Source organism: Vicugna pacos, chromosome 2 (assembly GCF_048564905.1).
Source record: "Vicugna pacos chromosome 2, VicPac4, whole genome shotgun sequence".
Taxonomy (NCBI): domain Eukaryota; kingdom Metazoa; phylum Chordata; class Mammalia; order Artiodactyla; family Camelidae; genus Vicugna; species Vicugna pacos.
This window is the reverse complement of record NC_132988.1, coordinates 14,531,852-14,557,939: the sequence shown is the minus strand read 5'-3', so window position 1 is coordinate 14,557,939 and position 26,088 is coordinate 14,531,852. Positions and strand designations below refer to the sequence as shown.

At 34.7% G+C, this 26,088-nt stretch overlaps 1 protein-coding gene across 4 annotated transcripts in view; it reads right to left on the bottom strand.

Annotated features, from left to right (window-relative positions):
• LRBA (LPS responsive beige-like anchor protein) overlaps positions 1-26,088 on the bottom strand; it is a 623,871-nt gene that overhangs the window by 124,029 nt on the left and 473,754 nt on the right. For all 4 annotated transcript variants that reach the window (XM_072975847.1, XM_072975846.1, XM_072975849.1 and 1 more), the window contains one exon: positions 14,457-14,609. In XM_072975847.1, coding sequence (XP_072831948.1) covers positions 14,457-14,609 — 153 coding nt within the window. The remainder of the gene's footprint in view (positions 1-14,456; positions 14,610-26,088) is intronic.

The following is a 26,088-nucleotide window of genomic DNA, read 5'->3' as shown; positions in this document are numbered from 1 at the left end:
TCTCTGTGCCTCAGTTTTCTAATCTACAGAGTGGGGCAATAACAGCACTCACCTCATACAATTATTGCAATGATTAAATGAGTTAAACCAAAACTACTTACAATAATGGTGATGCATACTATGTGCTCAATGAATACTAGCTATTATTATCTTTCTAAAAATCTAAACTTTAATGAAAAATCTTACTGAACACAGTATGAATAAATTTTGTTTATGGAAAATATATAGTGAGCATAACACAGAATTACAAAGGATATATTTCCATTTGTAATATACAAAAATATATTTAAGCATCTTCTCTATTGAAGGAAAGATTTTTTTTTAAAAGGTAAAAAGAGGAAAATAAGGGAACATCAGATGTTCACCAGAGAATTTTTCTCCCCAGATATTCATTTGGTTGAATAGAAATATGTGAGATGGTGAAAGGCACAGTCCTAGATAAGCATGGGACTGAAAAAGTAAAATGGATAAAGAGTTCATTGAGAAGGAAAACATCACAAATACTATATAATAAATAAGCATGACCTAAAGGAAATGCAGTATAACACTTTCTCAGAAAAATGCTGTGAACACAGAGGAAAATAAGCCAGTTGAGAGAAGTACATTTGATGAGCACATGAAAAAGAAAAAGTAAATGCTGCTATACAAATAGTCTGTACTTCTTCTCTCAATATTTCTCCTATGCTGAACAAAATAATAATTTGGTTTTTATTAGAAAATAACTATTCATTGTGATTGATACAAAACATGGTTTATAGAAAAAATTCTTTTGTGGTTTTGAATAATTTAAAATATTATATTTTGTAAGTAACAGAAAAATATTAATTCAGAGACATTCATGATGGTAGAAATCTTACATGTATTCATTTGAAGTAGCTTTTCCGTATTGTTTTTAAAACTGTAACTCACATTGTGAAATATAAATAGATTACAAGAAATGAAATATAAAACCTTAAAATGCAAAGGAAGCAAGGTTGCTAGTTAGCTTTAATACATTCTTTATCTTTTCTTTACAACATGCCTTATAAATGCAATTCATGTATTTTCTGCAGTAATCATGTACTTAGCCAGAAACTACCTGTTTTTTATTGAAATACCATGCTTATCCCACATGTACTATTTTGTGCAACATATTTCATGAATCTCACCATTGCACATGATCTCTCACACTAACCGATGAGTACTCAGGTTTGACACCCAGAGACACTAAAGGCTAAATTCCTCTCTCCTATAATCACGGCAGAAACTACTAATCATTCATGGCATGTTTCAGGCAGATGCTGCAAAAGGAGCAGAGTTGGCCATCAAGGAGAAGACTACGTTCTACTGTTGTCCTGGAGCACTTTGGTTCTGTCTGATACTTTTGGATGACTCATCCATTTTCATTCATTCTTTCAGCAAACATGCCCTTGGTGCTATGGGCCAGATAACTGTGATAGGCTTGAGGATGCAAAGAAAAATAAGAGAGGTCCTCAAGTGGCTCAACATTTTGTGGAGAAAACAGGCAAGTGGGAAGTCCACCAAAATGGTACAAGAGTGTGTGTGTGTGTGTGTGTGTGTGTGTGTAGCTAAAAGAACACACAGGAAGGGCATCTAAGGCAGACTCTGTTGGTGGTGGCAGAGTGCTGAAGCGTGGAGGGAGGTATAATTAAAGCCTCTCCAGGGAATTCTGAAAAATGTGCATAAATTAGCTAAAAAAAGCTTGGGGGTTGAAGGAAGGGAGGAGAGAAGGGGGAAGGAGAAGTATCCATGTGGCTACTGGGGGAGCAATGTGGAATTTTTGTAAGTAGCTTATAAAATGTGAGAGAACATAGCACTTTTAGAAAAGTGTAAGTTGCTCAGTATGACTAGACTGTCTTTTGTAAATAATGAATTTGGGGAAGTATGCAAATAGACTGTAAAGAACTATGTATGTCATGTTAAGAGTCAGGAAGGCTATAATAACCACCAAGGTAAAAGCAGTATTTGTGAGCGTCTCCAATTTAGGGAGGATACACACAATTTAGAAGTATCTTGATATAGCATACAGAAAAATAGTTTGTTTTATATAATCTCACAGGGTGCTGAATAAAGTGGTCTCAGGATGATGCAGAAATATGTATAACTGATTTGCTTCTGACATGAAGATTAAATTTCTTCAAGGAATCTGGGTTACAACTCATGCCTTTTTACTTTTAAGAAGGATCTGAATCAGAATCCATAAAATACAATTTTCAGGCATACAGAATAACTGTAATATAATTTAATGAAAATAAAAATGAGAGGATATCATAAAAAGACAATTTCAAAGAACGTTCTGGAAAAGACAGGTTAACTGGTTGTTAATGGGTTAAGTTGTGGTCCCCTAAACAAAAGATGTTGGAGTTGTAACCTCCAGTACCTTAGAATGTGACCTTATTTGGAAAGAAAGTCTTTACAAAGGTAATGAGATTAAAATGAAATCAGTAGGGTGAGCCCTAAGTTAGTGTAACTAGTGTCCTTAGAAACGGAGGAAAATCTGGACAGAGGAATGAGCATGCATACAGGTAGAAAGTCAAATGAAGATTGGAGTTGGTTGCTATGAGCCAAGGAACTACCAGAAACAGAGCTGAGAGACAGACTTGGAACAGACCCTTCCCCACCTGCTGCAGAGGGGGCGTGAAACTGCCAACATCTTGATCTCAGATCTCTAGCTTCCAGAATTATCAGACAACAAATTTGTATTGTTTAAGGCACCCAGTCTGTGGTACTTGGTCACAGCAGCCTCAGGAGCTAATACAACAGAGTTATAGAAAAAGTAATTTCTAAGAATCAAACATAGCAATTAAAAGCCATAACTTATCCTAGACTGGATCCTGAATTGTAGGGTAAAAATTCCATAAAGAACATTATTATGTCAGCTAACAAAACTGACATATGGAAAGTAAATTAGATAAAGGTGTTGCAGTAATTTAAATTTATGAAATGGTGTTACTGTGGTTACATAAGAAAATATCCCTATTTTAAGAAGATACTTACTGCAGTATTTGGGGATAAAGTACCATGAAGTGTGTAACTTACCCTGAAATGATGCAGTAAAAATATTACATATATATATGAAATATATACATATATATTCATATTAGTATGTAAACACAGTGGTTGGGGGAGGGAAGGGAGACAAAAAATGAGGGAGAAAAGCTCATATAAAAAAAGAGGGGTAAAATGCTACCAATAGTGAATCAGGGTAAAGAGTACATGAATGCTCTGTGAACAATTTAACTTTTGTAACTTTTTGTAAGTTTGAAACTATTTCCCAATAAAATGTTAAAGAATTTTTGAATGCACAAGGTTAGAAATAAAATATTTTTAGTAGGACACAAACGTGGTAAACAAAAAATACCGAAAGGTAAAATAAAGAAAAAAAGTGGGAGAGAGGGGAAAAGAAGAAGAGAAGAAAAGAAATATCAGAAATGACTTAAGCTAAAGAAATTCTAAAATGCCTCAGAAAAAACTGAGATGTATATTTCCACACAAAATAAAAATCAAGTACCACAGTTACAGCATTTAATTGAATATATTATTTAATATTCTAAAAGTAACACTAACTAAATTTGCCTTTGCTTAAAAACAAGAACATTAAAAAATCTACTTTATAGAAAGTAACCTAACACTTATTTGGCATATCTGTTGATAGAGAGAAAAATGAAAAATGGCCTACCTTTTCATAGAAACACCGGACTCACACCACTATTCATTGTTTCCTAGCATTGCAAGTACTTTGATATCCATCGTAAGTGTATTTTCTAATGATAATTCCAAAATAGAGTGAAAAGAATCAATGAGACCACAAAAAATAAGGAATGCCAGAAAAGCAGAAAGCAGTCCTCTTCTTTTTCTTTTTTTAGGGGGATAGGGTGGGGAGGTGGGTGGGAGGTGTTGTCACATTCTGGTTACCAAGACCAAAGAAATTCGCTGATTTACACAAAATTTTTAGTTGGGAAAAAAATCTGTTTGATATACACCAGTTGTTGGCAAATCAGACAGACATAAATACCACAGTAAACAGTCATTTACTGGGTATCGCTGTGCAGAGAGTTGCATGAAAGTAGCCATAGGCAGAACCAACTTCCCAGCAGAGATGTTGCTTTTCAGATAAACTGCCACTGCAGGTGACATGGCCCAGTGCCAGGAACAAAGGCAGGGAGGGACTGGAGGCACGTCTTCCCAGCACCACAGAGCACCTCCAGAAGCCACGGTGGTCGTGAGGGGAACTGGGCGGGCAAGCGCTCCTCTGTGAATTCCGCTACCAGTCTCATATTGTGAGCCCATTAGTCTCACTTTCCTTTTCCAACCATTACCATTAGTCCCTGGCAGAAATGATAACTTCCAGCTGTACCAGAGAGAGCACTACTGTGATAATTTACACAAAGACTGAAAATGAAGAAGTAAAGAGTGTACTTTCTAAACCTCTTTCTTTTTTCTATTATGAAAAGTATCTCTCCTTCCACTCTTCCCCTTCTTGTTACTTCTAACATCTAGAGAACTTAAATTGCTTGGGACAAGCAGTATGTCACCATGAGGTTTCATTTGTTGCTGGGTTTTTTGTTTGTTTTCTTCCCTGAAGTCAGCGCATCCAGGTACTTCAAAACTTAAAGAAAGAAATTAAATTATGAAAAATTGCTTGGAAATAGATTAGCCATCTGTAAAATAATATCCCAAGTAATAAATTTGGGAAGAATATCCAAATTCCAATCATGGTGATTCGGGTGAATCTATAAAAGTATGACACTATTAATGTGATTAATAAAGACAGTGCTGCTCTGTTGGAAAAAAGGCTTAGCAGAAGCAGGATGGTCAACATAGAAATTATCCAAGGGAAGCACAGAAAGTAAGAATTTGACAGTGTGTCCTACACAAACCTGGAAGAGAGGATATTCAACCACATAAATACGAATATTCTGATTTTTGTGGCAGGCATTGTATCTCTGCACTGGACACAGAGGCATCCGGCTAACACAGCCAGTGAGATTTCCTCTGGAATGAACATGTCATTCCACGAGGGCAGGCCCTTGTCTGCCTCGGCTGCCTCTGTATCCCCAGGACAGAGAAGAGCCTAAGTACTGAACAAATACTGTTTAATTCATTAAGATCATCCAATTGTCTTTTATTCTAAATCAATATTATCACACAATGAGTTTTTGCTTATATTTGGATTCCTGTACAGTTTTGGGTGAGAAACTGCTTGGCCAGAAAGAAGAAACATTCTGGTTTCCCTGATAGTTAAATTCTTCATGACAAATAATGTTGCTTTATATGTTATAACTTGCAACTCTGCTTAGTGCAAGTTAATAACTAAAATATTTATCAGCAATTGGCACATGAAAAAAGTTAGAGTTTCTGGCTGGCATTGTTAGGCTGCTTCTAAAATTTTCTGATTTATACTGATTTTATATTTGAATCTCTTTTCTTCTTACATTAAAAGTCTTGATCTTGATGACTTTGACACAATTCCTCATTTGCTTAATTTACAATACACTCCTATTAGTTTCAAAAGAAACATACCAGTTATATTTAAATAAAAGACTAGGAAAAGAATTTTAAGATATCTTCTGGTTATCTTGTCTATAAAACATATCCTACTACGGATACACTTAGGGACTGAATTTTTTTCCCCTTCTTGATTTTATTTTTTAAGTTATATAAAATATTTAATAGTTTCAAAGTCACAACTATTAAAGAAAATATTTTCCACCTGTGAATATAACATTTCTTACTTTGGCCAGTGTATCAAAGGGTAAATAGTTAATTTTGATAGAGACCGGCAAACTTCCCTGGGAGTGTGTCATTTTGCATTCTCATCAGAAACATGGACCAACGCCTCTTTTCCCACAGACTCATCAAAAGAGCAAGTTAGTGAATTTTTGGAATGTGGCAAATCTGGAAGATGAAGATGGAATTTTAGTACTATTTATATTTCTTCCATTATGAGTGAGGTTGAGTATTTGCTCATGTTTAAGAGGCACTGACATTTATTTTTCTGTGAATTGTTGCTCATTTTTCTATTAGATTGTTGGCTTTTAAGAGTTCTCTATAAACGAGCTTCACTAGTTTTAAATCTCAAATATTTTTATTCAGTTTGTCAATTGTCTTCTGAGTTTGTTTCTGATGCATTTTTAATGTGAAAGTTATCAGTATTTATGTAATTAAAGTGATAAGTTCTTTCTTTTATTACCTTTGGATTTTCAGTCATAGTTGGAGAAGTTTTTCCCCCCTCTCAGATTATACAGAAAGTCACTAATGTTTTCTTGTGTTTGTCTCACCTTTTCATATTTAGGTATGTGATCCTTGGTTTCCTGTATGACAAACAAATCTAAGGTTATCTTTTTTTCATATGGCTAGCCCATACCATTTATTATAAAGTCCATCTTTTCTCCACCAAATGGAGGTTAGGATGGGGGTTTATATGTTCTCCTCCCTTAACCAACATTGAGCCACTAGAATAGTACAAAAGACGTATTCAACAAGCATTCGATGAATGAAAAAATAAATGTGCATTATTTCTTAACTGTACCTCAGGGGATTCTGATGCAGATTATGTTTTCCACACAACATGTTTTAAAACACACCTCCGTTAAGGATACAGTTTACATCTGAAACTAGGCTTCTATACGCAAAATAGCATAGACCGTCCACTGGGTAAGGAGAATAACGACCTATGAGTCACATGAGAAGAAAACCAGATTGAGAATGGGTTATAGGAAGGCCATAAGGTACTATGCAGGGGGGGTTTCTGAAAAGTTTCAAGGAAGAGAAGATTTGAGAAGAGCTGTTTGCAGGGTTTTGTCTTATTTTGTTTTTTAAAGGGGTGGTAGTAAGGATAAGGTTATGAGCTTTACAATATAGTTTGGTTAAACAAGAGTAGAGTAGGCCCACACTGCAGTGTGTAACAACAGCATGTGGCAGGCACTGGGATGAGCAGGAAAAGCATGTGGAATGACAATGTAGAAGCCAGAAATTAAAAGCACAGCTATTATAGTTTCCTCTGTCAGAAAGAAAGAAGGAAAAAAAAAAAAAACCTGCACTCTCCTCCACACTTTCAATATTAGAAAAGAAGGAAAAAACTCTAACTAAAAAACTAGCTTCCCCAATTAAGAATCTATAAAAGAGCAAACCAAATGTAAAACAAGCAAAAGAAAAGAAACAATGATTATTAGAGTGAAAATTCAAATGAAAGAAAAAACAGAAACACAGTAGAGAAAAAACAATGAAATGAAAAGTCAGTTCTTTGAAAAGATCAACACAACTGACAAACCAAGAAAAGAAATGATACAAATTACCACAAATCAGGGATGAATGAGGTAATAGCACTACCGGACCTTAGAGAAATTAAAATGATTATAAGGCATACTACGAAAAACTCTATACCAATAAATTAGACAACTTACATAAAATGACCAAACGCCTAGAACTACACAAACTACTGAAACTGATTCAAGGAAAAAAATTGATTTGGTAATTTAAAATCTTCCCTCACACATGAACAAATGCTATGATGGATTCAGTGGTGAATCCAACTAATCATTTAAAGAAGAAATAATAGCAATCTCTCACAAAGTCTTTCAGAAACTAGGGAAGAGGGAAGGAACACTGCTTCATTTCATTCTATGAGAAAAATACACATCCTGATATTAAAACCACACAAAGATATCACAAGAAAACTATATTCCAATATTCCTCTTGAACATAGATGCAAAAATCCTCAAGAGTAATGATTTCTCAACAAAACATTAACAAAAAATACAGTATAAATCAAAAGAATTTATATCATCCAAGTTTGATATATTCAAGGAATGCAAGGTTGGTTTAACATCCAAAAATCAATTAATGTAATATATCATTTTTCACTTTTTGTTTCCTATTTGGAAAACTTTTCCCTATTTCAGTATTGGAAAGAAATCTTCCTATATTATCTTCTAAATGTTTATGCTTTTGACTTTATTTTTAAAGCTTTAATATATTTTAATTTTTGTTTATGATATACAATAAGGTTACTACTTTATTTTTTCCGTATTAATATCTGTTATGGATTGAACGGTATCCCCCAAATTTCATATGTTGAAATATTAACTCAGAATGTCCTTATTTGGAAGTAGGGCCACTACGTACGTACTTATTCATGTTAAGATGAGGTCATACTGCAGTAGAGTGGGTCCTTAAACCAAGGTAACTGGTGTCCTTATAAAAAGGGAAAATTTGGACACAAAGATAGATATAGCTAGGGGGAAGATGACTTGAAGAGACAAGAGGACACAACAGCTAAACACAAGCCAACAAGAGGCCTAGAACTGATCCTTCATCCACAACACTCAGAAAGAATCAACCCTGCTGGACTCTGATTTTAGACTTCCAGCCTCCAGAACTGAGTCAAAACATTTCTGTTGCTTAAGCCACCCAGTTTGTGGTACTCTGCTAAGGCAGCCCTAGCAAACCAACACAGTAACTATTTATCTTGGCACCATAAGTTGAAAAGTCCCTCCTTTCCCTACAGATGAGTAATACCAGCTTTGTGACAGATGAAATTTCTTTATATGTCCTTGTCTTTTTCTGGGTTCTCTGTTCACTTTGATTAGTCTCTTTCTCCTAATTTTCCCTAGTTATGACAGCTTTATAATCATTCTTGATATATAGTAAAGCAAGTTCCTCTGAAATCTGTTCCTGTTCTCAGAAAGGAGTTGTGGCTATAATTGGCCCTTTGTCCTTTGCAAACAGCTTTTCATATTCCAACAAAACAAAACAAATCTACTGGGACTTGGATTGGCTTTTATATTGCATTTATAAGTAACTGTGGGGAGAATTAATAACCTATCAAAACAGTACATCTTTTTTCCCCCCACTTATTAAGGTGTCCTTTCTGAATTAGAATTTTCACAGTAAATAACATATCAGGACTAAAAACAAACCAAACACTAATCATTTTAGAGTTTTAAAATTCTTCATACATATCTACCCCCATTCCCCAGGAATTTAGATCCAACCACTGCACGGGTGAGACAGTGGAAGGGTGGGGAGGTGATGTGTCCATAGTTGAGAATAATTATTACCAACTATTCCACTAAGGCTATTTACATTGTTGGCCATATCATTATCTATATGGAAAATTAAAAGGCAATTGGAAGAGAAACAGTATGAAAACAGCATGTTAGCTTCTGGCATTTCTACTCCAAAAAATAAAAAAATGTTGCCTAGTTAACTCTCTTAAGAAACAGCGTTTTAAATGCCATTGCCTCAGAAAATAGAAACAAGGAAATGAAAAAAGGTAAAAAAAGTGCAACCCCTTTCAAACTTCAATCAAACTTCTCAACCTTACAGTGTTCCTAAACACTGTAATTTAAAACATAATACGCTAGTACAATAATCTAATTGTTGTATCATTGCAAACTCAGCCAACTCAAGCAACAGGTCTTGCTCTGTGTACACGTCTAGCATTGTTTCACTAGGCACATGAGAGTCTTTGTTTCATTACTTGAGAAATGTAAATTTTCCATTCAAAGGAAAAAGAGGAGATGGACCTAGTTCAGCTACAGATAAAAGATCTACATTTATGCTGAATAGATTTAAATTTTAGCAACAGATAGGAAAAGACAAGGTTGGTGGTGAAATGAAATCTGAAATTTTAATTTTTCTCTCGGACAATAACATTAAAAAAATCACTTTTAATTTGTCCATGTATCATCTGGAAAGAAGATGACATACTCATTTTATTTTTCTTTACCTTCTCAAGCAAGTGAAGGTTCATGTCACCATTATGAAACAGCAGAGAAGACGGAAGCTACAGAGAATACACAAAAGCCAATGTGATTCTAACTGGTAACCTCAGGACAATTCATCAATAGAAGCCTTACTTTATTAAAGTCATGCCACTTCTCAGCCTTGAGAAGCTTTTATTTCAACAACCTAAGTTATCAAAAAGGAAGTACCCTCTCCAAAGAGCAGAGATACTGTCTGTCTGGTTCACTGATCTGACAGTTGCTGGTACGTACCTCGGCACTCATAAGTACCTGTTAAATGAACAAACTACTTTTCATTAGTAGTATAATTTGAATAACATACATCCTGCAGCTAAAACAAAATGCTCTACTTCACCAACTTTTACAAATGGCATTACTGCTGAGAGCATGGTTTTGTCTCTTATTCAACTTAGAACTTGAGAGGCAGTATAATATAGGTCCATAACATCAACATTATATCATGGGATAAATGATGAGCAGTCTGAACTCATACATTTTTATATTATTTGAAAGTAGGAAGGCCTGTTTCTCATTTATATTTCTGAAGCAGTATTTGGAGTAATTTCTTTTTTTTTCTTGTCTAGGTAATATTAAATAACTCCATTCCAGAGATTGGTCTGTGTTAAGACTGCTTTGGTTTTACTTTGATTCCAACTGTTCAGAACAAAGAAAATTTTATTTACATAGCTTAAAGAATAATCAGATCTATCTGGGGTTTCCTTCTAAAATACACAGGATATTATCTTTTGTATATAAATTCAGCACTTGAGCCAATTTACCAATCCTATAGTTAGATCTTCACTACCTACAGAAAACTCCGAGGAGTAAAATGCTTAGGCAAGGTGTAATTACAGTCCTCTAACACAAATAGAAAATGTAGCATTATTGTCTACCATTAAAATCATGCTTCTAAAAATATTCTATTCTCTTGAAATAATATTTGGGCAACCAACTACTTAAAAAAGACGTGCTGGGTATCTTAAAATGAGTATGTCCGTTAATTAAATCTGGGATCCCCTGCTACCAATGGAGTCCTGTACAATCTGTTATTATTCACTGTCCTATAGATCATCTGTTCCTGGTGCTGGCTTGTTCCAGGAAGAGAGACAGCTGCAACACTATATCCCTGTTCAACCTGAGGACCATCTGACTTTAATTGTAACACACAGCTTGATGTGGCTCTGGCTATGAGAAGCCAAAGTATCGTCTGTAATAATCTGGAAAAGCAGAAACCTGCCAACAGAGGGCTGAAAACAGGGACTTGTGCTGTCTGGCTGCCTGACGGGCTGCAGGAAATATGATTAATGAGTAAGGTATAATGATATCAGGAACCCGATTAGCACCACAAAAAGGTCACAGATCAAAGTAGTATGCATTTCATGAGCTGCAATCATTGCATAAAATCTGTGGATTTGAAGAGGTAAACCAAAAAGAGGAGGGGGAAACAAACCCTTATGTGATAACATGCTAACAGATACATAAAATACCATACCACTGATTTAGTCACTTACAGAAAGTTAACAGGAAATTTTAAAATGAATCAATATGAACTGCACCATAAGAAAGCTTTGTTCATCACAGGTGTATAATACATATTTCTGAATGAATGAATGAACAAGTTCTTAAATTCTTTCATAAAGACAAATCTAAGAAAAATCAAGTATTTTCCTAATTACGATTTAAATGATCAAAAATGTAAATATTCAACTCTAAACTGTGTTTGCCTTTAACTTGCAGTGAACTGTTATCAGTTCTGTTAAGAACATAAGCTTATTCATAGCCTAACAACTATGAAGACATCTGTAAAACTCATATGAATCACCAGGATGTTTAACAGCATAATAACGCTGCAATAAATGTGTGGTTAGTATTATAAAATACTACTTTGTATAAAATTTCATAGTCATGTCTTAGTTTAGAGCACGAGCAGCCAACACTGAAATCTTACTGGAAAGCAGTTTGGTTAGCTGCCACCTTCTGTTCCTTGGTGCCCTTGGGAGACTTGTTTCGAAGAGACCTGGGTCCTCTGAGGCGAGGGTAGTGAGAATAAAGATGGGAGGTACTCTCCGGAGAGTGGCTTACCTTAATTCACACAGTTAAATTTTCTTCATTGTCAAAATGTTGTTGAAGAGCTTTAAATATAACTGATTCAAATGTTTCTGCCTCTTAAACTTCTTTTTAAAGCAAACACAGTGACAAATTTCTTTGCATTTTTAATAATACTAAATAAGGTAACGATTAATAGAGAGTTGGTTCCCTTGAGACTTAAAAGTTTGAATTATACGAGAAAAAGTGTTTCAATAATAAAATGATAAAAAGAACATGATTTAAATTTTTTTCTTAAAGACATATTCCTCAAGAATGGGGATGACTATTTATATCTTTCAAATATTATATATCATTTTATATCTAGCTGATAGTAAAAACATTTATTAAAAATGGTGATTCAAAAGGATCCATTAAAAATGAAAAGACAAGCCACCAACTAGGGGAAAAATATCTGCAAAACATATGTTGGATAAGAGACTATGGAATATAGAAAGACGTCCTACAAGTAAATAATAAAAAGATAAACAACCCAATTAAAAAATAGGCAAAAGATGTGAATAGATAGTTCACCAAAGAATATACAAGAGTAGAAAATAAGCCTATAAAAAGGTGGTCAGCATCATTAGTCATTAGGGAAATGCAAATTAAAATCATAATGCGCTACCTACTGAAGCAATTAGCATAAGTAAGATTGACAACATCAAGTCTTTCCAAGGATACAGAGGACTGGAACTTCATATATTGTTGGTGGGAATGCAAAATGGCACAGTAAACATATTCTTATCATATGACCCAGCAATTAAACTCCTAGGATTCTAGCCAAGAGAAATGAAAACAGATATTCACCCTACAATACATGCAAATGTTCATAATAGCCTCAAACGAGAAAAAAGCCAATGTCCATAAACTAGTAAATAAACAAAATGCGCTACACCTACACCATGGAATACTATGCAGCAATACAAAGAAATGAACTACTGATACATGCACAACATGGATGAATCTCAAAAACATCGTGCTCAGTGAAAGAGCCAGGCACTAAGAGACTACATATTGAAGAATCTCAGTTCTAAAATTTTCTAGAAAAAACAAAACTATAGAGTCAGAATCAGTGGTTGCCTGGGACTAGGACTGGGAGCAAACAGGTACACAAAAACTTTTTGGAGTGTTGTACACTGACTGTGGGGATAGTTACACCACTGTATAAATTTACTGAAACTCTTTGAATTATGCACTTTTAAACAGGTGGATTTTATGGTATGTAAATTATACCTCAATAACTGTGTTTTAAAATGGTAGACAATCATTGAAAGCAAAAATAAAGAAAAAAAATGCAGCATGACTGTACCTTCTGTTGACCTCTATTCATCCCTGAGGGTGGTGGTGTGGGAATCACACAATCATAGAAAACTGTCACATTTAAAAGCTCGACATCTCCTTTAGTATCTTTCACAGCTAAGCTTTGTCTTGGGCTCTTATTTTAATTACAGTAACTTGAGAATTTTGAAAAATGCATGAAGTAAACTTAATGCAACATGTATCTTATGACTGTGATAGAATGTTAGGTGCTATTTCCTGAAGGCCTACTGTAAACCAGAGAATATTCTAGGAATATTTTACATACCTAATTACAACTTTTTTTCCTTGTATATTTTTTTTCCTAATTACAACTTTATACTCATAATTTTCAAATTAGAAATGAGGAAACCCAGGCTCAGAAAGGTTAAATTGCCTAAGGTCCCAAAACCAGCACAGTGAGTTCTCCAGGATTGGGAAAACTGGTCTGATGCCAAAGCCTATGCTCTTTTCACTCCCCCTGCATTGCTTCCAGTTGATATAAAGTGTGAAATTTCACTGATAATGGACTGCAATTAGGATCTAGAATACAGGACTCAAATGTAATTACAGGTAGAAAAGGTAAGGAGTGCAACCAAGAAAACTAAAATGAAATAATTTTCCTTGTTTAAGTGTGAAGAAACAATACAATTTAAATTTCATTTTTAATATGAAGTATTTAGGGTAACAATACTTCTTTTAAAAACTGAGAATAAAGCTCCCTGATTCCAAGCATTTATGATAGTTAAGGTAAAAAGAAAAGGATATATTACTTATTCATAAAGTAATACAGAATCCATATAACAGAGAATATTAAAGATTTCACTAGAGAGGATTCTGAAGAGTTGTTTGTAAGCATAATGATTACTGTGCTTTTAAGTTTTTGGGTTTTTGTATTCTAAATATTCCATGAAGATTTCCTTCAAAAGATAGATTCGGGATATAATTGGAAAATCTTGTTTCTATTACTAAAACGTGCCATAGCCGTCTAACCTGGAAAACAGAATTATGCTCTTTTCCTCATATTGGAAAAAGCACAGAATTCTAGTTTCACTTATAACTTTTGCTTATAAATTTGAATCACCATGTGTATATAAAAGTAACCTAAATTCTGCACACAAGAATAAAATAAAGCATGATACCTTTCAAGTCAATAAAATTTTATGAAGTATACATGGAGATTCATGAACTATTAGGTTACTTTCAGTTATCTCTATCAACTAGTTTTTTCCAGAAGAGCAAGGGTTAATGATTACACCAACACATGAAAGATACTTTGAGAAAAAGCTCATGATAGACAAAGTAGATGGTTACTTATCTTACCAATCTGTTTATGCGAACAAATTCTTCTGAGGTTTTGGCCCAAGGAGGAAGCTCAACATCAGACACCACTGTCCCATCATCCATCACTCCAAGATTGTAATTATTGAAGTTGACAAACATCTCAGGGAGATAATAAAATTCAGGGATCAACTCCTATATAGAAATAGAAGAAAATGTCGTATTATAAATTGTAGAATACTGACTAGGTATTCATAAAAGGGCTTGATCATTTCCTATTGTGCAGAAGAACAGAATAAACACTGGAATTTTTTTCTCTTTTCACATCATAGCCTTATCACAAAGTAGACATTGAGGTAGACAGAGCCTATCCAACCAAATTGAAATAACATCTTACTGATTGGTTACATGCTTTTCTTTAGGACAACTCTCATCAACTCAAGACTCTTAAATGCCAACATCTGAGTAATATTTGAGGATTGACAAGATACAGAGATAACGTGATGTAATAATAACAATCATCTAAGCTAGGTTTTTTTTTTTTTTAGGTATATGGAATTTTTGCTAGAAAAACCCAAAATCTTGAAAAACATTAAAATGCCTTGGTGTCATCATGAACCAGGCAGATACTCTTTACATTTAGCCAAGGTTTACAATGTATTTTGCTCATGTTCCAAAATATTCAAGTTTAGTTTTAAGGTATTAACTCAGATAAAAGATCAAAATTTATAATTAGTTTAGAAAATGACCTACATGAGAAACTGAGTAAATTAAATATGACTTTAATAAGGACATTTAAAATACACTTTAACAGGACACTTAATAAGCAGAAAAATGCAAGCCAGTTAGGTTTCTGTGTACAATAAGCCCCATGTATAACGATTTCAGGGGTCCTGAAGATCAGACTTGAAATCCAGTCTTGACATGGGTCAGTGACTCAGTGGTCTTTCAGATACCCCCTCAGGGCCAGCTATGGCAGGCCTGGCTTTCCAAACGGTTGAGTAAAATAGGGAGGTCATCAGATTTTGGACAAGGTCAGTATGAACTCGCTAGAGCAAAGAAAAAAAAAAATTCAGCAGGAATTAAGCTATTATCACCTCCATCATCCATGTGAAATGTTGCTTGACTTTGAATCGTACATCCTTTGTTTACAATCACAGTAATTAACTAAGCAGGGTAGAAATAAGCTTGTCCTCCAAATGCCTGACAACCATCTGATCACTGACTTGAAAAACATTTAAACTGAACAAAAAACAATTTTTTTAAAAAAGGTAGAAACTTGTTAACAGTTTAACCATAAATGAAATGACACAGTGATCACACAAAAATTTTTAAGATTCTCATCTCCCAAAAGGATGCATATAAGTCTAATTGACAAAAGAGGGAAAGGCACGTGTTATTTTACACAACAAAAGCTCTAACCAATTTATTAGAGCTAACATTTGCTGCATGAGATGAGTCAAGTACTAAAAAAAACTCTTAATAAACCCTACCACGTTTAAGCTTCACAACTTTACAAGGTGAGGTATCATCTCCATTTTAAAAATCAACTAAGGCTCAACAAAGTTAGTCATTTGCCAAAGGTTACATAGCTGATTTAAGAGAAATTTAGAACTTAAATCAAGATTTGTCTAACTCTAAAGCCTGTGTCCTTAATCATCAAATAAGCATAGGTTCCACTCACACAGCGCTAAACATTTTAAATGTAAGTATTTAAAATATATTTTAAGCAATTTTTTAAGAAGTAAACAAAAACTTTTCATTCTTTCATAATAAGTAAACAACTGATTACATATGTAGTATTTATTACTTAATAAAATTAATCAAAAGGAAGAATTTTTAAAATATGCTGTAATTATTATTTACCCATATAGGAAGATAAATCACTTTTTAACTATTACTAATTTACTTTCCAGTATGCATTCCATAAATTCCAACTTTGAACAAATTTCTCAAAATGTCTTATTTTCACTTCACATTATTTCCACGCCTTCCTTCTATATTTAAAATCAAAAGCAGCATTTTAGTTTAATTAAATACTTATTCTTCAAATTATGTGAATTTCAAATAATATCACCATAGCGCTCCAACAATTATAGGATGTTGCCGTTTATTTTTGCCTGTTGTACTCACTACACATCTATGTGGCAATTCCCCTAGGAGTCAAAACAATTATAATGGCTGAATTTTATTTTTTATTTTTTTAAACATTTTTTATTGATTTATAATCATTTTACAATGTTGTGTCAAATTCCAGTGTTCAGCACAATTTTTCAGTCATTCGTGGACATATACACACTCATTGTCACATTTTTTTCTCTGTGATTTATCATAACATTTTGTGTATATTTCCCTGTGCTATACAGTGCAATCTTGTTTATCTATTCTACAATTTTGAAATCCCAGTCTATCCCTTCCCACCCTCTACCCCCCTGGTAACCACAAGTCTGTATTCTCTGTCCATGAGTCTTTAGATTCCACATATGAGTGATCTCATATGGTATTTTTCTTTCTCTTTCTGGCTTACTTCACTTAGAATGACATTCTCTAGGAGCATCCATGTTGCTGCAAATGGCGTTATGTTGTCGGTTTTTATGGCTGAGTAGTATTCCATTGTATAAATATACCACCTCTTCTTTATCCAGTCACCTGTTGATGGACATTTAGGCTGTTTCCATGTTTTGGCTATTGTAAATAGTGCTGCTATGAACATTGGGGTGCAGGTGTCATCCTGAAGTAGATTTCCTTCTGGATACAAGCCCAGGAGTGGGATTCCTGGGTCATATGGTAAGTCTATTCCTAGTCTTTTGAGGTATAATGGCTGAATTTTAGATGCTAGGCTTGTCCCAAGTTTTAAAATTTGGGAGATCAGTCATTTGTATTATAAATCAGAGATACATATTACCTAATAAAAATATTTTTAAAATACTCTTTCTTGAGGCCACGTCTAGAAAGCAGAAATGGAACAAGTGAATTTCATGGCAATTTTCATAAAAAAGAAAGTCTTCAGTCCTCCTTATACAGCCCCAAAGTTCTTATGATTTTGTACATTTTTCTGTTATCTTCTACATCTGTCATTTTATTCAGCTAAATAAATTGTCCAAAATATATCTGCTCAAAATGGAAATCTTCTTGTTTTTTTTTTATAAGTTCCATATTAAATTAACAGAAATATGTTTTGTTCCTGGCCCACTTTATTTAAACAGTTGAATTTACTATGAATTTATTCTGTTACTTTAATATTGATAGCTCAACTTAAGTATAAATTTAGTTAATCCAACTTGAAATTAAATGGAGTAAAATTACACATAAATAATATAAGAAATTTTTAACAAGAGGTACAAAGGAAGCAATTTAAAACTTTTAAGTCTTACTAGACTATGTTAAACTTTCAGTTAAATAATTTCTATCATGCTGGAAGGGAGGTAATAAACTCATCAATTTCCGTAATTCCCATAGATTTTATTTGTAATTTCCTACTAAAGATAGATATCGTGTAAATTTTGTACAATGGACATTATACAACCATTTCAAAATTAAAATTTTAAACTTTATTAATTAAAATTTAAGCTTAATATTTCACTTGAAATTTACTGAGATAAGAATTCTGTGTTTTGCTCTCTTTATTTTCTGCCTCCCACCCTGTACCCCTCCAATTTCAAGGGAGTAGTCAGGCATTTCCAGAACATTTGCAGGGCCCAGAGCAGAAACCTGTTGAAGACATCCTCTTTTTCTGTCTTTTGTGAAAGTGTAAACACACAGGAGATTATATTAAATGTCCAGGAAAAGCAGCGTCAAAGGTTAGTATTTTTAAAAAGACAGAAACCAAAGAAGAGAGAGAAGATTTTCCCCCAAAATTAGGGAACCAAGTTTCTCAACATCTGTAACCACCTTTTTTTCAGCCTGAAGGGAAGGTGAGGGGATGGTGTGCTTTCTGCAAATGGTAATCAGGGTCACTGCTTGACCACCTAAGGGCCTCTGTAGGAATTAGAGAAAAGCAATCCTTCTGGGCTAATTCGGCCCCAAGAGAACTCAGCGCGGTAAGTGTAGAACAGCTCTATCTTTCCTCCAGTCAAGCACCTCCACATAGAGAACAACCTGCCCACCTCTACGTGATAGCTTCATGATGGTGTACTTAGGGAAGCCAATCCCTTGGCACCAGGGCCTCTGGCATCAGAAAATATATCTTAACTCAAGTTTGGATAGGCAGCAGTGCTGTTGGCTTCCAAAAGACCATGTGTCTAAGACAATGAGGATATTACAGATAAACTGAAAATGTGAGTGCCAATTATCTAGGTACCACATGAGCCTGGATCTCATTCATGCCCTGGGAAAAGGAGGTCCCTGTACTACCCATCTAATGACTGTGAAAGAATTTCCCACTAGCCTAATATGAAGAAGATTTGAATTCAAACCAGGACATTTCTTATACACTTGAGTTGGTGGTTAGGAGTTTATTATATGTACAGTTGGTTTAGAGAGAACTATATGGATGGAGTAGGAGATAATTTAAAATAGGACAAATGTTTCCAAGAAATTAGTACTGAAGAAAAAGATTATGAAAAATCTAGTATACAGGACATTATCAAATAAGCACAATTAAGTAAAGGAATGAGTATATATACTTAAAAATATTATAACCTCTTGAAGGAAATCTGCATAAATAAATCAGTTGATGGGAGTTGAATACCCTCCTAATACAAAATAAATATGCTGAACTCAACTGAGGTCCACCAATGTGTAACCAAATACATAAGTATATATACTACCTGAATTTTACTATGCATGATAGTGACATTCAAATTATACAGCAGAATTCCATTTTAATCCTAAAAGCATCTTTCTAAAACTCATGCTTTGATATAATACGAAATATTACAGCTCAAAATTATTTCCTTGGACAGATGAAATTTAGTAATAGAGTCAAAGATTATGTCTTTCTAATACTTCTAATGTCCGTTTACAAAGTGAAGTATGTTTTATATTCATCAGAACAGAACATTCAGCTCTGGATAAAAAACATTTTCAGCAATTCCATCAGTGGAAAATGATAAGAAAACAGCACTGACAGAAGACAGATATTAACAATTCACATTTTCTTTGGACTTGCTGACAATAATTTTAACCTGTATCGCTTAATTAGGCAGATGTCTTAGAGGCAGGTAACATGGTCAAAATATAGTGTATAATCTCCTAAAATAAAAATGTGAAAGGTTCAATCAGAGGTTATACCACAGTTCCGGATAAGCTGATTGCTTTGATCACAAATCCCAGGGCTTTCAAGGCATAATGACAAGGATTGGTTGTGACCACACATATGCTTTAGTTTTCTTTATTAAGGTATGATCCTCACTGATATGAATGTGCTCAGCAGTGAGGCTGTGTGACTCTCCTAACAGTCACCAGTTCTACCTATGGAACTAAAACCTTCACTTCCATAATACCTGGACATCCGTGACAAATAGTAATCTACCAGTCCAAAGCAAAAAGATAATCAAAACTGAAATCAAAATAAAGATGCTACTTCAGTGATAAATTTTTATTTTATTCTTTTTTAAAAAAAGTATTTATTTATTATTGTATTATTTTATTTATTTATTTATTTTTGATGGGGTGAGGAGGTAATCAGATTTATTTTTAATAGAAGTACTGGGGATTGAACCCAGCACCTTGTGCATGCTAAGCATGTGCTCTACCACTTGAGCTATACTCTCCCCTCACTATTTTATTCTTACTAAAATATGAAATCCTGACAAGTCAAATATAAGCATGATAACAAGGTAACTAATTTAATGTATACTGCTTGGGGACACTGATGGTAAAAAAAGAAAAAGCAAAATTGTAGTTTTTTACATTGGAAAAATTATATATTTTATGAAGAAAAAATTCAAAGTAAGCTTTCTTAGTGAAGAAAAACAAATTGATGAACAACGTATTATTTTTAAAAGTACATGTTCTGATACATATTAACTTTCAAGGATTTATTGTGTTAGCCCACAAATGAGAAAAACTTAAAAAACTGATCAGAGTTGAATTGAACCTTTAAGTCATTTTAAATGGACTGCATATCTGAATGTTTTCAAATGGATGTTTAAATTTAGTTTGTCCTTATTCAGTAGATACAATACTTTTTTACTTTAGTAAAAGAAATATTAATAGCAATTTTTAAATTGGAGAAGAAAAAATAACTGATAATCTTTCCAGACAGATACAATTAATATTGTGTGGTTTTAGATATTAAAGTTTCACTTCAAATTAAAAATAAAGAAAAATCACAGATTACAAACCAACAGACAATAAATAATCTATCTCAATCTAATATAGTGGAATCAATAACTGGGTTTGAGTCTTATCTATTCAACTCACTGGTTAATTTAATTTTTCTGACCCCTACTCACTTCAATTGCCATTCCTAAAACATAGGGTTGTTGTGAGGCTAATATGAGATAATACAGAATTCAATACGAACACAAGATCTTATTATTATTACTGTTATTGGTATTATCATTAATGTGGCCCCTCGAATTAGAGACTCAACTTGCGTGATTCTTTTTGGGGGAGGGGGTGGCGAATCATGTTTCTTTCTTTCTTTCTAGAAGGAGAACTGGGGATTGAACCCAGGACCTCATGCATATTAAGCATGTGGTCTGTCACTTTAGATATACCCTCCCCTCCAACTTGCCTGGTTTTTAAAGCCAAAAGGTCATTCATTGGCTATGACTATTCATTTAACATAATCCTAAGGGCATTTTAACAAAATTTACTTGTAAAAATAAGTATGTTCACAAAAATATTTGAGACTCAATAATTCCTACTAAATAACTATCACAGTTAAAACAAATTTGTTTATTTTTATTAGCAATGACAGTACAGCTTAACATGCCTCACTTTACGAGGCGTACTCTCAATATTTTATAGTTCTCTCCTGCTTTCAACATTTTTTTTCCTTCTATATTTAGACCGGACATTTTCACTGAGCCTTTTGCTGTTCTAGCACCCTATCTTTAAGAAATTGTAATTTGGGAAGAGATAATGGACATTACTAATGGAAATAACAGGTAAGCTCTGACTGTCAGAAGAGAAGATGTAAATAAATGCCCACCTGAAGTCCTTTCTGGAACAAGTTGTAAAATATACATATATTGCTATGAGTATAGGGGACAACAATTAATATCAGAGTCTATCAATATATGAATGAACAGCCTACATTTGTCAACTAAACAAAAATATCATAAGATCACCAGTGATAAAATAAGTCACAGCTGGTGTGTGTACATTTTTATAATTCAGGAAAATAGGAACATTTTCTAAGTGACTTAGAAAAACTTTTTTCCCGGTATATAAATAACATAAGAAGAAAAATATTCAGTGTTTCAAGTGATTTTTCTTAAAGAACAACAAAAAAATGGTTCATTGTAGACTTACGAGTACGAAGTTCAATGCTTAAAAAAAATTAGCAAAGGAGTATATCATTTAACCTACTAATGTATGAAGAAGAAAAAGGTTAAAGAGATGTGGTTAAATTAACAAATCTATAAGTCATGTATAAGTTATGTACAAAAACAAGGATAAACACATATGTGGTTCAGCTAGAGTGTGTTTTACACCATTAAGAGGTGAGACAGCTTGAGTTCACTGTAATGTGGATGTGAGAGTGAGAGAGAGAGACTGGGAAAGAAGGACTGGCAAAAAAATGAGAGAGAGAGGGAGAGGAAGAGAGAGAAAGAAGAAAGGGGGAGAACGAAGAGAAGGTAAGTGAGAGGAGAAGGGCGAGGGAGAGACGTAGGCAAGGAGGGTGTGAGGGAGGGAGGGAAGAAGGAAGGAAGGGACTGAGTACACATGCCAGAAATTTGCAAAGGATGTACAGAAAAGGGTAAAATTTTAATTGTACTTTCTTTTAGCATTTTACAAATTCTGAATTATTTAAAATTTTGTTTGAAATAGGAAGAATAAATGAAGAAAAAAACCCTATCTTAAGCCTTTTTTAAACAAATGCATCCAGAAATAAATTTCCAGCAATTACGTTCTATTAACTGTAGCTAAACAGTTTCTTACAAATGGCCCTAATGCTGATGCTATCAGTATCCACGACTGTATTGTGCTAGGAAGCATGCTGATAGAGGAAAAAGGATCCCAACTTATCTTCTGGTTACAGACCCCTGGGATTTCCGAAGTGGCAGAGGGCAAGTCAAAGGTCTCATGTTTTACAAATCTCGCAAGACACAAATAAAACTATTCTATGATCATCTCTATTTTGTATTATTATTTTTAACAGACATGTGTACACTCAGTACCTTTAGGGGTTAATTTTTAAAGCTAAAACTCATTCTTGTAATATTACTGATAGTCATTTATTTTAGAAACATTATTTAGTAATCCCTAGGATTTAATTGCACTCGATTTACTTAATTGTAAATATGGAATACACTGTATCGGCCCTACTGATTTTTATAACTTAATACACATTTCACAATCTAATAATACATAATAAACTATAAAAGGTTTTTAAACTGAATATCCAAAATATGACCAATGACAGGATGTCCCTATGGACCTCTTTTGTAAAGCTGTATAAGTAAGATCTTAATGTGTCTTAACTATAAAAATGTAGAAGATTAAAGCATTAACAACTCGTGGTCAGTAGGTGACATTCAGCTGTGAGCTCTTGTGGAGACAGAAGCTCATTCCACATAAGATGAGATGTTAGTAGCCTCATCTCATGTGGAGAACATACCTGTTGGGTTTTGCTGTGCCCTTCTGGCTGGGATGGCCATATACTCTCCTCTTTCTCCTCAAATGACCTTTCTGTTTTTCCCAGGCTCTTTCACTGACTCCTCTTTTCCTGACATCTTTAAATCTATGCATTCATTCAACCAATCAATATTTACTGAGTTCTAACTAAATGCAAGGCGCTGTTCTGAACGCTGAGGTTACAAAATGAGCAAAACAGAAAGTCCTCACCTTCACAGAGTTCTAGCGGTGGAGACATAAAATAAGTAAATTAATATATGTATCATGTCAAATACTGGCAAGTATTATGTTAAAAAATAAAAGAAAATAAAGGGATAGAGAGGGATGGGGGTTGGGTGATGCTGCTTTTGAGAGGATACCCAGGAAGTCCACTCTGAGGAGGTGACCATTTTGGGCAGAGACTTGAATGAAAAAAATGGAATGAGTGAAGCAAACATCTGGGGGAGACTGAGTCAGGCAAAAAGAACATTATATAGAAAGCCACCAAAAGAAGGATAGGCTTGGCATTTTTGAAGAGGAACCACAGCAGAAGTAAGTGAGGCTGAAGTAGAGTAAGAGAGCTGGGGAGTCAGAGGCAACCAGACAACGAAGGGCTTCCGGGGCTGCAGTAGGAACCCGCATTCTGTTCTGAGTTAGATGAATAATCGCTGGCTGGGTCTGAGCTCAGGGATATGAGGTCATCTTTATAATATCTTGCTGCTGCATGGAGAAAACAGCACAGGGGGAACAGGTGAAGTGAGAACATACAGCCACTTGGGTTAGGACTCTCGTGATGAATGTGGTGATAACTGGTCCGATTCTGAATAGATTCTGAAGGTTGACAAGATGACCAGTGGGGTGAGTGTCTGAAAGGGAGTCATCAGAGTTTAAGCTTTCTAAAGGCCTGAGCGAACTAGCCGAACAGGGCTGTCTTTCACTGAGGTGGCAAAGGCAGGTGTTGATACTTTTTCTTTAGGGTGGTGAGGAGGGTAAGAGGAGAAATAGAGTTTGATACAGAACATGTTCAGTTTAAAATGACTATGAACATACACCCAGCTCAAAGGGAGCAAGACATACAGCCCTGCAGCTCAGGGGAGAGCCATGGAGTAAGCTGTGCTCACCTAGGGAGCAAGTGCTGATACAGAAAAGATCTAAAGACTAAGGCCAAAGGAACTCCAATAATTTAGGGTTGGAAAACAAGAGAATCTAGTAAAGAAGACTGAAAAAAAAGGTAAGGAGATAGCCAGAAGAGGGTGGCTCTTTATTCCAGAAACCAAGTAAAGAATATGTTACTGGAAAAATGGATCAATTGTGTCAATAATGCTGACAGATCAAGTACCACGAGAAGTGAAAATCTGCATTTGACAACACAGAAGCTGTTCAACAATGACTGTGACAAGACTGATTTCGATGATGTGGTGGAGAAGAAAGCTTGACTGAGTGGGCTTGGGGGATGATGGGCACTGAGGAAGTGGAGAACAAGACACCAGACAACTGTTTTGAGGCTCCAAGATAATACTCCTTCTTACCCTATATGTCTGACACTATTCTGAATTTTCAACTAGTAGGCAATAGTATCTTGGTTATTCTGAAAATACATCAATGTGTCAAAAAGCAAATTCAGACATTTGGTCTACAAATCAGGTTCATTATAGTTCATAGCATCATTATTTATCTAGGCATCCAAACTATAGAATCACCTTTATGCCTTCCTATTCCTTACAGTCAACCAAGTGCCAAATCCTGGAGCATTACTTTGAACCCATCCCTTGAATTCATCCCCTTAGCTCTTTAACTAGTTCTTTTCATCTTTACTTTTAACTAACTGTAATAGCCTCCTACCACTTCTCCCTAACTCCAGCTCTCAGTCCTTTTCTGCATTCCCTGGATCTACTTTCCATACTGCTGCCAAAACTCTTTCTTTTTGTAACAGAGTCAATCAATAAGTGGAACTCCTGCTAAAACATCTTATATGGATCCTCACTGCCTAGAGTGGGAGACAGGAAGATAAAGCCCATGGGCCAAAAGCCTGCCACTCATTTTTGTAAATGCAATTTTACTGGAACACAGGCACATTTATTTGTCTACATATTGTCTGTGGCCACTTTCATGCTACAGTGATAGAACTGAGTAGCTGTGATAAGAGACTGAAAGGACTGCAGACAGAGTTTATCTTTAGACTATTACTGAGGGTCTTCATACGAGATCACAATTGCCTTTCAGTGTCTTTCCTTCCCTATGTTTCCTACACACCAAACACATAAGACCAATTAGTAGACCAAGAAGCATTCCCCAATGTGCCAAGCATTTTCTCTGAATTTTGCTCATGTCATTTTGCGTGCTAGGCATACTCTTCTATATTTCATCAAAGCATTAATTTAAAAAACATTTAATTTAATGCCTACCACATTCCACACCCTGTTTTAAGCTCTAGGGATTAAATCAATGAAGAAAACAATCCCAAATTCATGCTCTCATGGAGCTAATGTTCCCCAGGATAAGACATCAATAATAAACAAATGAATAAAGACGTGTATGTCAGATGGTGAGTGACGTGAAGAAAAATGAAATTGAGGAGTGAGTTAAAATCATGAGGTGAGGGATGTAACTTTAAAGAGAAAGGACAGAGAAGGTCTTACTAAGAAGGTGACATCTGAACAAAGACTTGAAATGGGCAACGGAATGGATCCATAAGGGTGTCTGTAGGAATTTCTCAGGGAAAAGGAAAAGGAAAGGCCCTAAGGTGGGAAGGTATCTGGAATATATGAGGAACACCAAGGCGGTCCTGTTTATCCAGAACAGAATGAGCAAGGAGGCAAACAGTACAAGAGGTCAAGAGGTAACGGGATTTTGAAGGGGAGGGGTCATCGCTGTGGGGTCTTGCACTGTAAGGACTTAAGCTTTTACCCTCAACCGGGAAACCCTTTACTACGAAGGAAAGACT